Source organism: Netta rufina (assembly GCF_964035555.1).
Source record: "Netta rufina genome assembly, chromosome: 22".
Classification (NCBI taxonomy): domain Eukaryota; kingdom Metazoa; phylum Chordata; class Aves; order Anseriformes; family Anatidae; genus Netta; species Netta rufina.
In genome coordinates, this window is record NC_140146.1 from 3,619,086 (window position 1) to 3,635,181 (window position 16,096).

The 16,096-nt window shown below is 39.2% G+C and overlaps 1 protein-coding gene across 4 annotated transcripts in view; it reads right to left on the minus strand.

The window, feature by feature from the left end:
• Positions 1–15,796, minus strand: part of PRDM2 (PR/SET domain 2) — a 56,224-nt gene extending 40,428 nt beyond the window's left edge. For 2 of the 4 annotated variants that reach the window (XM_084300033.1, XM_084300032.1), the window contains exons 1-2: positions 15,713–15,796; positions 7,875–7,948 (exon numbers count right to left, since the gene is read on the minus strand). In XM_084300033.1, the coding sequence (XP_084156159.1) occupies positions 7,875–7,883 (9 nt within the window). In that variant the 5' untranslated portion in view covers positions 7,884–7,948; positions 15,713–15,796. Of the gene's footprint in view, positions 1–6,109; positions 6,153–7,874; positions 7,949–15,712 lie in introns of all 4 variants that reach the window. The other 2 variants (XM_084300035.1, XM_084300036.1) reach the window with 2 other exon arrangements.
• Between the last annotated feature and the right edge of the window lie 300 nt (positions 15,797–16,096).

Consider the following 16,096-nt stretch of genomic DNA (forward strand, 5'->3'; position numbering starts at 1 on the left):
TGATCAACCCTTATGACCTAGTCCTGAGAGTTTTTACTCCTAATATTAGTCCTAAGACAAGTTTCCAAATCACCATTTCGACTAGGATCCCCTCCATCAACATCCTAACATGTAAGTATCTTTTGATCAGAACATTCAAGTTTTCACCATTATTCTCATAACCCTTGTTTATGCTTTAATGAAGAGCTCTAAGACCACCAGAAATGTAAAACACTGATAATTATGTCAGTTTCTGTAAGTATTCTTTTGCTTGAGTTATAGGTGTGTTTTGACTACAGTGAGTAAACTTAACTGAAAGGGGTTTTGTATTTCTCATAGACCAATTCGCCATTTCATTCATTTTCCCTGGCTTGTCCTACAAAACATATTCAAAATTCCCCCTTAAGTTATTTGGGAAACATAGAGCTACATGTATTTTATTTCTCTTGTCTGGATATAACTTACCATACAGTTCTAGACTACTACACCTAAAGATGAACGAATGGGAATCACTGTGTTTTTATACCTTGGAAAACATCTATCCATAATATTAAATGTATGTAATGAAGCTCATTTTTTCAAGATATAACCTTCACATGGGTTCAGGGCTAGTGTTAAATCTTTGAAACTGCTCATTAATACGGTAATCTAAAATTCATCCGTGAAACAGAAATACAGATCAAGTTTGAATTGCACTATTTTTTGTGATCAGTTATGCCATGAGAAACTACTGAGTTTATCATAGAGTTGTTCATAGAAACATTGCCTCAATTTTAGCATGTAGTTGTTATCACAAAGAAACTTCCAGTTCCTTAAACATTCTACCGAAGCATTACAATTACTTTGATTACACAAGGTAATTGTAAACAGTATTTTTAAATTCTGCTTTTAAACTAGATGGTTCCCACAGTGTTTTGTTTTGTTTGTTTGTTTTATTAAAAAACAAACAAAAAAAAAGTAGTATAAAAACATATCTTATGTAACCTGTCTGGAAAGTCTTGCCCAATTAAAAAGTCTCTGAAGGAGCTAGATGGATTTTCTCTTTAAAAATACTTTTAAAAATACACAGAGCTACTAACTAAACACAGACCTAATCTTTTCTAGAAATAAGCCTCAAAAAGAGTTTTCATTATTTTATTTGAGCTATATGCTGTGTCTTAAATATAATCTCTTCTGCTAGAAAATGATGCTGATCACTCTGACAGACTAGGACATTTAAGAGCAACACAAGATGCTTTTAGCAAAAACCTTTGTCCGATGTGTACTTTTGGATTCTGAATAGTCTGAAGATGAGAAAAGTTACTAGAAATGTTTCAGGACAGGCACATCGTTTGTCCAGATTATACTGTTGAAGCATATTACTGGCAAAATAGCTAGAGGAAAATAAATTGCTGTGCTAAAATACACTTATTTGATTAAAACAGCATGCAGCAAAACAGCCAGAACAGAAGTAGAGGAGTTTGTTTGTTTGTTTTTCCTACATAAAACTGTAAAAACCCCTAAAACAAGGGAGATAAAGCATTAGCAACTGCATTCCATTACCCTCCCTCAACACCTAGACACTCACCATCTGCAAATTTTGTTCCAAAATGCAGAAGAAATGTGGCTCGAATAAGTCTGCTGGAGCTAGCACAGCAGTTTCTCCATTAGCAGACTTCAGTAAAGGTTAGCAGAATCATGCAGGCTTGACTGGATCTACCTCGGATGTGTGACATGTAGCTTAGCTTGATTATAATTGACAGCATTAATGAAAAGGATGACTGGAAAACATTTATGTTTCAATAACCATCCTTTTCATTTTATATTTAACATAAATTACTGAATATCTGTCCATAAAAAGTACTGGTTACCTGTGACAAATAGCAAGAAAAAACACCTTTAACTACTAAGAGCATGTCTATTAATAGAGAGGTAGCAAGTTAAATCCTATGAGTTGTTAAGTTATAAAAATATTTGTATGGAACACACAATTCAAAGCATTATTTTCTATGCATTTTTAAGATTCCTTCAATACTTTTAAATGAAAGAAGAGACACACTGCAATTTTCCTGTGTACCCTAGTTTCATACTATCTGTGTTCACAGTGAACGCTAACTGGTCTCCCAGTTTAGAGCGTGAGGATGCCTTAAAGTTACAAAAGGGCAATTCCAGATCCAGAGCACTTCTGGTCTGAGGGTCCAGACCTGCTCATGCAGCCATCCATTTTAATTTTTGTCAATCATTTCCTAAACACGTGCATAAAGCTTTTAAACAGAGCAAATGCATAGAGGAAAGAACAATGTAAAGCTTCAGCAGCAAAAATAACTTGCCTAGAAGCACACAAGTGATGATTTCTGTGATACAGGGCAAAGCCAAACATCAGCTACCTGCCACACTAAGGGTAATTTTGCATACATCAGTGATTCATTTCCTCTTTGCCTGGAACCATCACTTGATTTCTCAGCCCAATCAGTCTCAAAAAAAAAAAAAAAAAATCTAAAATAATTTCTGGTATTGCTTTACTTGAACACCTATCTCTTGCAAGAAAGGCCAAACAGAAATTTAAGGAGAAAACCATATTGCAAGTTCTGGAAAATGTATGTAGTTCACAAAAAAAAAAAATGAAAAGTTATTTATTTTACCTATTGAATCTAGAATATTGTAGTAAACAAATTACTCCAATGTACGTACTAAAATGGGAATTTGGGATACAACATCTGCCATAAGCATGAATATGCCCTGCAGGTGGGCAGAGAGAAGCTTTCTTGCACATACTGGAGACCACTAACACCCACGTATACCCCTCTGGTAGAACAGCTGACACACTACAAGGATCAGTAGGCTGCTTATAATAATATTCGTATCATTATTCACATAATTTATAATAGCAAGTGTTACATCTGTCATAGACAACTAGCACTTTATTACCTAATTGTAGTTAACAAAACACCCATTCCTGATTAAAATTACCAGAAGTTCAAAGTTACAAGGATGTACAATATCCCATAAAATCAGTCCCCGTTACTGTGGAATTGTGTCGGTGAGAACAAGGCATATGTTGAACTTCATGCAACAGCCCTAAAAATAAAAAGTATCTGCCCTTCGACATTGAACTTTGATCCTTCTGGTCAGCTACAAATCCTGGTGGTGATGGCAATAGCTCCTCGAATAGGAAGGATGTCGTATTTAAGTTCTGGAGAAACTGCAGGCGGTGTTAAATAACAACACTAAATTGGGCAATACTACAGCTGTCCAAGTAGACCCTGACTTTCTAGAAACGATCTTTGCGTTTACACACAGCCATGAAGCGGAGATATGATAGCAGTCTCCATATACTGAGTAACACTCAGGATTTTCCCCTGACCACTTATGAAATGCTATGCTGAAAGCTTACTGGAAATAGATTTTAAAATGCATCTCTATATCCTACCAAAATTAACATTTTTATCTCTAAAGCAAAACAGATGAAGCTTCCCAACCTCTTCTACTTCGCATCTACTCTTTGCAAGGGTGCTCAGTACGGCAAGTATTCTCCTTTACATTTTTAAGTGTGAGTTGCTGAGTTACAAGAGCAGATCTGCCAGCTTTCTTTAACAACAGCAAGAAAAATGGTAAAACTGGAGTCACAGCAATGTTATTCTATTGCTGCCTTGGTAAGCCCTAACAGCTGCACAGACACATCCTCAAGAGCTATTTGTAGGGGAGAAAGACCCCGAAATTGGAAACTATGGAAAGAACAGAATGCCAGAAATCCCTTCCCATCCACAAGGGTGAGGAGACTGGGGAAAAGAGATCCTTATTCTTTAGTTATAGTAGCTGAAAGTCTATTCAAGGCAGAACAAAGTTTTATTTCATTTTATTTTGCTCTACCTCATTTTATTTTGCTCTTCAAACAGCCATAGAGAAGAAATAGGGATGAAAGAAGTCTGATTCAGACATCTGTTAGCCTTGAACTGATATGCATAAGTCCACATCTCGGCAGACAAAAAAGAAACTCGCTCTTCTCAGCGTATCAAACAAAGAAGCCTAAATATTCTTCCAGTACATTACCCCATGACTTGAGGAGAACAGCGAGCTTATTTTTTTCACGGTGGTTTCTAACAAATTACATGTAGGCATAGATGAGGCAGACTGCAGAGAATGAACAAGACAACTACCAGAACAATGCATTTTAAGCTTCAAGCTAACAAAAATGGATTTTTACAACCATAGCTAGATGAACAGTTAAAAAAACTCAAGCCTACAAAATAATCTGATCAAAAAACTTTAAAAATCAGACTCACCTAATTTAGACATCTATATCCTCTGATCTATCAGACATTTCTTAATAGTGATACCTCCTTTCAGCCACAAATATTCCAAAACTGTTCTACCATTGAAGAAATTTGTTCGCAACTTTATTTAACATCTACCTACCTAAGTCAAATTAGCTGTTATGTTCAGAGAACACAGCACCCCGACCCACTCTGCACCTGTTACATCGATGGATTTCACAAGCACCAGAAAATTGGAAATGGCCTAGTATACAACACCACATTTCACACCTCAAACAAACATTAATAAGTAACCAAATACTATATGGTAAAATAAACAATTTACTTCAGTCAAATCAGTGCAACGTAATTTTATTTGCAATTTATATGTGGTTATTTAAAGCACTTTCCAGATCAAAATTTGTCCCCAAGGAACGTCTGTCTACCAAATGAAGAAATACCAGGATTTCAATTGCTTTTCCAGCAATGCTTAATCACATTTAAATAGTTTTGTCTATTAAAAAGTTCACCTTTCCGTAAGGATAGTGTACTGCAGCATATCCTGCAGCCAGCTTCTGCACTGAACTGCAGTCCTCATAGGGTATTTTTCCCACTCCTGCCAACAATTTTGTTGCAATTTTGAATACATAAGTACTCGGAGCTTGTTTCCCTTTTAAATTTGCTACCCTGAAGTTCATTACACATATTACATTGTTACCATGCAAACTAGCAAGGGTGAAGAGACCTGAGAACAGCACAAAAAAAATCATCTGAGGGCTGAAGGTGCACCTTAACTGAAGCTTTTTTCCTCCATTTGCATCAAATTCAGAGTCCAGTCACTCCAACAGTAACTTTCAGCACTTAAGCAATTTTTATGTCACTTTGAATAGAATTGTACCTATGGCCCCTCCACAGGTTAGGCTGTAGTGTTACAGGCAGTACCTAAGCCAGGCAGAAACAGGATCTGCTACAAGCCATTCACAGATCAGATTGGAGCCAAAAAAATCATGCTGAAGGACGTGACAAATGACAAACATTCAGTTAGTGCCATGTTTTGGTGGAAAGGGGACTGAGATACATGAAAAGATAAATGAAAGGATGCCACTGAAGAAAGACACATGGCAAAAGAGTTAGAAAAGAGTTGTGAAAAGGAAAGGAAGAGCCTAAGGAGGATGATCAGGGAGGTCAGAAGCAGAAAGGTCTCTGCTTGTCCCAAAGTCCTGCCTAAATCCATTGGCAACAGTTTTACTGCACGTACTTGAAGATTAAAGATGTATTAGAAATAGCTGAAATTATCATTTAAGCAATTCCAATGGAGCAGGAGGGAGGGCGTTTTACTACAAGTGCAGATGTCATTTATTTAACAAATGGTGACGGTATGAGGTAACTGCCCATGCAGTACTCCAGGTAACACACGACTTTTTCCATACTGCATCTCAGACTGCATTAACATAGAGTAAGTGCTGCTGACCAATAACCCATGGTTACTTGGTTTTTTGTTTGTTTGTTTGTTCTTTTAAATAAACTATTCAGAGTATTCTGATGCAGTTCACATACTGAATAAAGATGTCTTTTTAAAAACAGAGAATGCATGCCATCGATCCTGAAACACCAAATTTCCAAGGAATGCAAAAAATATTAATTTAAACAACTGCATTTTTAAAAGCTATTTTTCTCCTTACTGCAAGGAGAAGGCAATATCGATTTATGCCAAGGTTTTTCTTCATTATAAGCAAACTAGCAGTGCTTTCACACAAACAAAGTTCACAATAGCCTAGTTAGTTTCAGGGTCACTGAAGTCACACCAAAAGCAAAGATAAGCAGAATGAAAGAAATACGAGAACAGAGCACTTGAGAGATGTTTGGCATCAGGCATCAAAGACATTTCATATACAGACCTGGCACTACAACTTGTCAACAGTGAATGAAATGACAAGGGCACTGCAAGAAAAAAAAGGGTTCATGCTAAATACACACTTAATATGAATGGTAATTGAACAATAAAAAGCCACATGAGCTCTGTACACTTTGGAAACTAAATGTGAAAGGCAGAGATGCCAAGAAGGACTCTAAGCTATTGTAACTATCCCCAGAGGCAGGGTCACCTCCTAATTTAACTGTAAGATGACACACGGCACAGCACTGCAGTAGCAGCCCCAGTAATAAAGAGGAAAACTTTGTTTTCACACAGTGCAGAAGTTTTACTTAATTCTAGAAAGATATCAGTGCTGGTGGAATGGGGGACACAAATGGGAAGGAAACAGCTGCTGATAACAGTTAAAGATTACAATCTAGAGCTTTCAGAGTTTTAGCAGAATCCAAAGCTTATCAGAACAAGTGATAAAGCAGAACTATTACTTGAGGAGAACTGTAAGTTTGCTTTATGCCACTGAGAGCACTCAAAATAAATTTTTCAGGTGAAATAACTTCAAGTCTCAATAGAAATAAATTGTGAAGAGATTGTTATCCTAGCTACCCCAAACTAAACTAATGTCTCAATGTGTTCTAATATGCATTATAGATCACGCAAACAGCACTTCTATTGATGTGTATATATAATACAAATATGCACTCTCTACAATACATATTGGAAGACTAATAGATATATTTTGCTTTTTAGTGTTTTGTTGTTGTTGTGTTTTTTTTTCTTCTTTAAATCAGATGAAAAAAGCAACTGGAAACATCCCACCACCCAACTCCATACTGTAATTAATTTATTTGCTCTTCTATCACTTTAGTGGGAGAGTATACTTCAGCAAAGTGCTAATTGTACTCAATGCTGATGATCAATTAAGGGCTTAAGGGCAATAAAAGCACTCATTAGAAACAGGCAATGAAAAAAGTAGACAAAGCATTTTGCATCACTGTGTACCATGGCTGTTTCTGGCTCGGAAAACAAGAAGCTTCTGTACATAGTCATCTTTTTAGCAAATTAAAAAATAGCGTTCCTTCAGTGTAACATCTTATGTTCACATTCCCATGCCAAAGGGACTTTGTAACATCATCCAAACAGAGAAGTGCTTATGAGAAAAACTGAAGCCAACATTTACTTGTTCTGTAACAAACATTAAAATCCCTACTTAACAGACAGACAAATAAAAAAATAAATAAAATCACATCCATTTGGCACTGATTAAAACAACACCCTCCAGAGCACTCAGGATATTCTTGCATCCATACAGCAGAGAATGCATTGCAAAGGCAATGTGCTTTCTTTCCCGGCCTTCTCACTTGGTTCTAAGTGTGAAATGTCCCGATCAATCAATTTCCATGACAGATTCTGTTCCCTGCATGTTTGAAATAGTAAAGTGGTTTAAACAGGTAAAAAAATGGAATCCTTTAATTTTCAAACCACTTTTATAAGGAGCTGAATTATTATCAAAAGCCTCAGGCTGAAATAGACTTTTTTTTTTTTTTGGAGAGGCGTTCTCGTAAGACGTGCCAGCCATAATAACTTATATGTAGCTAAAGGGGATTCACACAAAAAAAAATAAAATACATTAAATAAGTCTCACAAGCACGCACACTGTGGAAAGGAGGATCATGAGCTTAGATGACACTGAAGATTTTTAAGAACATTTTTTTGGATGATTTAGTTATTAAAAATTAGCTGTTCTAACATCTAAGTAAAGTATTTTGATGAAGTCTTGCAGTTAAACTCACCTGATTCATTTTGAATTCCTGTTGTGTTCTGAAAAGACACACACAACAAAGAAACTCCTTTGATTACATGAGCCCTAAAAAGAAAAACAGACAATTGTAATACACACCTACCTACAAATTTACATTGAATTGAAAGTGCACACAGACCTGTAGTTTCTCTTCCTAAAGGACTGTTCCCAAAGCAGCATATTGCTTTATACAAAATCTGCTCCAAAATAACGTTTTGTTATTTTAGCTTAAAACTTATATGAATAATGCAAAGAGGGATATCTATCATTTATCTAAATTTTAAAGTAAGTTGCAGAAGAAATGTGCTCGAATAGGATCATTTTGTTTGTTTTCAAAATCAACTTAGCTTGTTCAACACGGATTTCTTCAGCATTTAATATTAAAGTAATATGAAAGACCTTAAGTGTTTTTAAGATTAACAGGATGCATGCATTTGAGTCTTGACTCTCCAATATTAGAAGCAGGAAATTCTTCATTCAGATAGGCCTTTTATTAAGATATTTTATTATGCTAACATTTGGCTTTCTTGTTTAACAGAAGCATGAGACTTCAAAAAGATTTTCACCAAAAATTGCTGGTTCAAGGAGGCATTAAATTTGGAAACTCTTAACACAAAATTGATCAGAATAATGTTATAACTGAGAGTTTAGTATATCAACTCACCTTTTATTTTTCCCTTCAATGCATAAACAAAAGCATTATTGCAATTACACTGTAAAACACCATCCTGGTGTCATACAAGACTTTCAATGAATTAACAATACCCTTTTTGGAGGTTAACTGGTGCTTAAGCATTTAGAGCATTTTATTCAAGTACTGCTATTTCTTTCCAATCTTTAGTGTTGTGGGTTTTTTTTTTGTTTGTTTTTTGTTTTTTAAATATATATATATAACAATCATTAAATGATTTTACTAAATACTTTGTATAAGTACTAACATTTAATTTAAAATTTATTCAAGCACTATATCCTCCAAGTAAATTTCATCTAATCCTTCACATCTTTGCACATAAGAGTTGTTAACGCTGTGTAACATCAAGGGAAATACCACCAAGTTTCATACAAAGATTGCATTGCTTAAACAACTCATAAGACAAGGACAGATTTCCTTGAAAAGGGTGTTTCTATTGTGTACAGCTCCTCTGGGATTAGCTACTTTTGTCCTGGTATTTCTGTACTCTACTTGTCTTTAGTCAAACAGCTGAAACATCTGAAGTTCGGGTTCAGCTCTGCAGCTTGTTCTGTGGGCTCTGCCAGCAGAGACCAGGCAGGGACAGGAGCCCCACGCCAACTGCTTTTAGCCACCTGGAGAAAAGCACCACTTGGGGAGCACACCACAGCTACTACCTAACCTATTTCAGCACAACAAACTCAAACCGATTCCCAGGAACGATGCGTCCCCAGCATTTCATTTGCTAAAATACTCCCCAATGCTGATGGAGAACACAGCCAACACCGAGAAGCTACTGAACAAGTAGAGCATGACACGGGTTTCATTACGATTTATGGTGACTCCTGAGATAATTCGACCCTGCCACAATAAGGTCTCTTTGTCTCCAGCCTCTCGCGCCAGAGTGCAGTTGTTCCTCACACATCTTCCACATGCCACTGACTTCCCGCAGCCTTAGCCGACAGCTTAACTCCTCCAGACAACTACAGCTTCTACTTCAGACATTTTTACTCAAATGCTTTGGACAAATGGTTTGTGAAATGCGATCTGCAGGCTGCCTGTCACCTGCCCAAAGCTGCTGTGGCACATGGAAGTGCCGAGGAGATGAAAAGCGACGCTGGAGCCGGTACAAACTTGTGGACATCTCGGTATGGAAAAACGCTGTTCTCTTTTATTCACTGCTCGTTTGGGTGGTACCTGCTTAACGTCAATCTGTAAATGAGGTTATTTTGGATAGCAAGAGAGGCATCAAGCATTTCCTAGAGTGAAAAATGCTTTACTTTAGGTAAAAAAACATCTGCTTTTCTCTACGCTTGGTGAGAAAACTAAAACTGATTAATTGCAGATAGACAACGCAAGAATATTTTATTAACACAATTTCACAGCGCAGCACTACTGAGGCTGTAGCACACGAGGTTACGTGGTCGGTGTCTCCAGCTGCCTACGTCTTCCTTTTCTCCGCCCTTGCGCTGCAGCTTAGCAGAGCGGTGCCCATCCTCTGTCAGAACCATCTACCATGGCTCTGGAAACTGATTTAGAAAACCTACTGGAAGATGTGCCCAGATGTTATGCTGCAGTAACCAGTCACCTTGAAGTATATGAGCGATTTTCAACACTGAATAAACCAGGAGGACTTTTAACTCAGAACTCTAGGTACGTAAAACCAACCAGATTTAAAGCACTGGCTTGCAGAGGCAAACATCCATTAGCATCACTGCTCAGTCACTAAACGTAAAGAATGAGAGGCAACAAGTACGAGGGGGGGGATGTTCCTAGTGTGACTTATTAGAGAAATGCCAAAAAACTTTTTAAAAAGGTAAATTTTATTTCAAAAATGTTGTTTTATTTGAGCAGTAGAAACATACTTTTTTATATACTAATTCAATATTATTTTGCTTAGAATTAAGTTTTCAAAAAGAACCAAAAACAAGCTTTTTTTTTTTTTTGAACCGGCTGGATCCAAACCTCTGACGGATATTTCAAACTTGCAAAGCTTAAAATACTGCTGTATTTGAACGTATACCTAACACAGTTCGGTTTCATAACAGACTGTACTACTCTACACTCTTTCAGCTACAAGTTACCAAAGGAATCAGTTCATCAAAAAAAATACAATCAGATGAGAAATGAAGCTACAGTAGAACAGAAGCTGCAACAACTATTTATAGAAGTACTAATTTAAAGCACACATTTCACCTTTGCATTTTATGCCTGCAGTTCTGACAAGTTACCTGAGCTCTAGAACTCAAAAGCTCTCTGAAAAGGTCTTCTCTTTTTTCCACTTTTTTTTTCCTTTGTTTGTTTTTGTAAACAACGCACACAACTGTTTGGAAAGGTTAATTGCACTGGAAGAAAATAAAATCTACATACAGACTGATCCATAGTCACTATTCCTCCTTGGATAAATAAATAAAAAAAAAAGACATTAGCAAAGAAGACAAACCATTTGCAACACTAAGTTTTGTCTTTAACCTCTCGTTCAACAAAAAGAAGAAAATATGGACCAAATTCTACAACTGCTGCCCAAATACCAGCTCCCTGCATGACCGATGGCTACCAAGCAGGTGGCTGCAAGCAGGAACAGGCTGCCACTGCACACATTAATGGCTCATCAGACACTCGTACAGTCTAGTCCAACACAAGGTTTCCTCGAAAAGCCCCGAAGGAAGCAATGCTGCACTGATTTGTAGTCACAGCAACTGCAGGACGCTGCACCCAGAGGAGCCAGGATGACCACAATGAACCAGTTTTTAAGTTTGCAACAGACTGCAACTGTGTCAGTACTTTGAAGTCACATCACCAGCTATGTCAAGTACAGGTAAAAACTGTTTTGAACCTTTTCTCCAAACTTAACAGCAACGCAGACACGTATCTACCAGTCAAAGCCCAGAATATTATTAAAGCCTATCACAGTAAACCTTGAACATTCACTGAACTACTGCAGAAAAGGTAAATAAAGGTTTGGTTCAATGCCACCCATGAAATGCACTTGCCAGTAATTTGAATTGTTAAAATTTCCAGAAAACATTGACATAAATATTGTAATATTTATATAACTATTGTAATATTTACGTCAAACCACTACGTACTGCTGCATCCCGTGAGTAGAAAATTCCTAGGCACTTTCACACGATATTGAAGCAACTGAGAAACAAACAAAAGAAAGATTTACTACGCTCTATAATCTTAGTCTCAGAAAAGTTTATTTAGAAAGTCTCATCATTAAGCAACAAATTATTTAGATGAGAATATACAAAGCATTCTTATTTGAGGAAACACTGAGCACTCTAAAACAAAACATTTGAAACAAAAAATTTGACCTTGCTTCTGAGTTCTACATTCAAGGAATTTTAAATATTCCCATATGGGAAAAAAAAAAAAAAAAAAAAAAAAAAAAGCTTACTTGGAATAAACGTTGCACTTAAAAGCAAGCAATTTTATAGAAAACCAGCATTACAGATCCCCAATCCCCCAAAAGTCAGGTGGTACTTCTAGCAATCAATAGGTTATACCAACTGGTCTATCTTCTGATTTTCTAAGCCATATTTATCACATCTGTAAGCATATGATTTTATTTTATTTTTTAAACCCAGAATAAAAGACTACTTCAAAAGAGAACATTGCTTCCAATTCAGAGAAAGGAAAAAAAAAAAAAGAAAACAGGCCTAAGAGCATCAATCCAATTTTGGAAGCTGCAAACGGGACATGCATTACATCACTGCCCCGGTAAAAACATGTTCTTTACAAAACAGGCATAAAACTTGAAAGGCTCAACAGCCTGCCTTCTTACTGAGCAGGGGCTTGGGCTGGAATGATGTTGCACAGCGTTGAAAACTCTTTTTCTTTGTCTTGGTTTTCAGTTGCAGCATATGAAAGATTTAAAACAAAAAACCCGCACACAATAAGGCGTTTACATTGTTTTGCAGTTCGATACTGAGTTACTGTTTCACCTAATACATTGAAAAATTGGGTATTAAAGCTTCCAAAAATTTAAGTTTGTTAGCTCTGAAAGATTAAAAACCATGGATTTGATAGAAACAACCAGCACTATCTACAGGCACTTAATTGCCATGACAGTTACAATTACTGTAGACTGTCAGAAGAAAAACAGAGAAAAGTGGGCAAGTAACGATTAAAACATTAAAATCTGTTGCCTCTTGAAAAAAGAAAGAAAGAAAAAAAAGCTTTGCTTACTGCTATGCAAAAACCAAGCTGTTATACCTTAAGAGGGTTTATTTAGATAGCCACATCAAGAAATCATCAGCAGAAAACCAAACCCCAAGTTCTTCACCTTCATGCACATTTTTCTAGAAAATCATTTCTTCCTCATGGCAGAATTAAACAGCAAGGAAGCAGAAGCAGCAACAGAAGGTATCAGACCCTAAGAACTGCAAGTACCCAGAAATATCACTCGATCTTCAGACAGAAGTACACCTTTTCATTCTACTCGCAAAGGCAGTACATTCAAATAACAATTTTCTCAAACCAGCACACTGCGGATTTACCAGTACGTGGAATAGCCTGTTTCAGTTGCGTCTTCTAACGATATAGGATTGTCTCTCACATCTGTCTATAAGCATGTTTACACAGAGGCAAAGCAATATTTTTCAGCTAGGAATATGATCAGAAAACACACATTGGCAGAGGAAACAATTTCATTTGGGTGGGAAGGCGTTAAGGAGCAGGATCACACCTGCCCTTTCACGTACCAAGAAATCCAACGTGAAATACATCGCAGTACTTTTAAAATCTCTCCATACTCGCCAAGACTACGTGTGGTTCAAAGATTCTTCCCAATAGTCTGATTGAAGTTGAAATAAACATACCCAAGGTGAAGAGCAATTAACTAAAATAAAAGGAATATTTTCAAGACTTCTTTTTAACACGTACCATGGCCGTGGAAAACACCGCCAAACTACCGTGTTCCTACTGAAAGATTGCCATGTATTAAGAGCTAGTAAACTAAAAGGATTTTGCAAGGGTAAGACACTAGTATGTATGTTAATAGTACAGCAAATGTAATCATGTACAGGACTAAAAAATTTGGCTGAATTACAGAATGCTAAAAATTATGAAACTATAAATCAAAAGGGGATAGCGTGTAACACAACTCCACCTCGGCAAGAATTAAGCATGGAGGCTCTGCTAACTACAAAGACTGAAGAAAGGCTCACAAGGAAATATAAAGAAAAGGCTTTGCCAACGCAGGTATTCAACATGCATGAGTTTATAAACCCCAGATGTTTATAAATCCCCGACAAAAAAAAAAAAAAAAAGAGCAGTCTCCTGTCTTCACAAGTAAGCAAATGACTCATGATGAAAAGGGTACTGTGCTCTTGCTACCAGCCACAGCCTAGGTTTTCTTTTTTCTTTCTTTCCCCTAGTTGAGACTCTCATTTGAAGGTATGGCAGGCATGCTGCAAGGGAGCTCGTGGCTGCAGACAGCCATACACAAACACATTACCACAACCGTCATCTCTAAATCTCCCTGAACTTCTGTTTTTAACGGATTGGCACCTAGTGCTGGGCAATATTTAAATCTTTTTATGTTCTGCCACCTTTTTCACCCCTAAAGATCAAAGTCTTTGTATAAAACACTGAAACAGGCACAATGCTCAATGCTGCACTGAACAAAGGATGCCAAAAGCCACTTGAGTTTTAAAGGAAAGCTGTCATTGACTTTGATTTTCTGTTGTAATTCCCTTCCATTTTCAAGCAAATACTTGTAGATAAATATAGATGGTTTACACAAATGTACGTAAGTACTTCAACATCCTTCCCCCACCTTCCATGCTACCCTGGAAGGTTTTTAGGATCCCACACCTACAGCAAATAGCACTCAATTCAGGAATCTCCAACACCACACCCATCACTTCTATTGAAAATTATACTATCCAAAGCAATGATTTGCCTTTTTTTCCACAAAGCTAGGGTCTCACTAAAAGTAAAACCTGGCCTCGTTGTTACGGTCAGACAAGCTGCTGTGATGCTTCTGCCCTAGCATGTCCGGGGGGGGGCCAACAGTGAGCTACACGCCTGAAAACCAAGAAGCACCACATGGCTCCTGCAGCACTCTCTGCAAAAAGGATAAATCTTCAGTTTCCTAAAAGTCACACTGCCCGTCTATCAGCGATTATGTTCTTTACCTGAAGGGCTGCCACTGCCCCACTGCCACTGGTGTCAGCAGCTGGAAGAGCTGGAGGCCTCCCAGTCTATGCCAAGGGTGGCACACCTTAGCACACACAGCATTTTTATTAAAACCTAGCAAATGTCAAGGGATAACAACATAATACTTAGACACTACACTGCTGTACTTCTTCCTATCTGCATAATACATGTGGATAAACTGAAAGACTTCGCATCCAAACAACATGCCTGACACAGTTCAGAGCCTAGGCTTGAAGCAGCAAAAGCAGCATCAGAAAGGCAAGCAGTCCTGCTGCCTTCGAGAGCTGTCCGTAATGGATCACTTGAATGCGAAGTAAGAAGAATATTTCTTTTAGCCACCAAGTGCTGAGGCAGCAGGTGCAGCCACATCACCTCCCTCCCTCCTTCAACAGGCGAAAACAGTTTATAAACTTTTCTTCGCTATTTCAAAATAAAACTGCGGCTGCTTCACGTGAATTTAAAGCCAACAGAAACTTTACTGATATCCCAGGGAGGATGCTCTTACTGAGGGAAGCAAAATTAGCGTCTCCGAGCCCCCTCTCCCTCAGCTGGGCTGCAGCAAGCCCTGCCACCCCGTCAGCTGCCACAGCGCTGAAGCCGTCTCCCAACACCAAGCTGGCAGCGCTCACATCGCCAGCTGATGCCTCCGAGGCACCGTTCTCAAAAAAATAAATAAATAAATAAAAACCAAAGGCAGGGGAGGCAGACGGGTGGCTGAGGGTGCTCCCTCCCCTCCCCGGGACCCGCTCCCCGCCAGCCTCACGCCCTCACCCCTCGGGCCGGGTCCCCCCTGAGGCGGCTCCACCTCCCCTCAGGAGGCAGCTCCGCCGGCCGGGCCCCCTCCCGGCCGCGCCCCCGGCCCCGCACCGCTGCTTGTGGCTGCGGCTGTGGCTCTGCCCACCGCCCCCAAGCCCCGGCCCGCCCCTCCTGCGCCGCGGCGCCCGCGGGCAGCGCGCCCGGCCCCGCCACAACCGCCGCCGCCTTCCCCTCACCTGAGGCGCCGCCGCCACCGCCTCCTCCCGCGGCCCCGGCTCTCGGAGCGGCCTCAGCTGCGGCCCCGTCCCGACGCCATTTTGTCTCCAGCCTCGGAAGTGACGTTGGGGGGAGGCCAGCGGGCAGGCCCCCCGCCGCGGGACCCCCTCCGCAGCGGGGACGGCCCCGTCCCCGTCCCCGTCCCCGTCCCCGTCCCCGTCCCCGTCCCCCCCCTCAGCTCCGACCCCCGCCGCCCTCAGCCCCCCGGGAGGCCGCCTCAGCTCAGCCCCACCCGCCCGAGCCTGGACCCGCAGCGCGGCCTCCAGCCACCACCCTCAGCCCCAGACAATGAGCTGTGAGGAGCAGGTTCTCTTTCCCTATTTATTTTTTTAAATTTTAAGTTG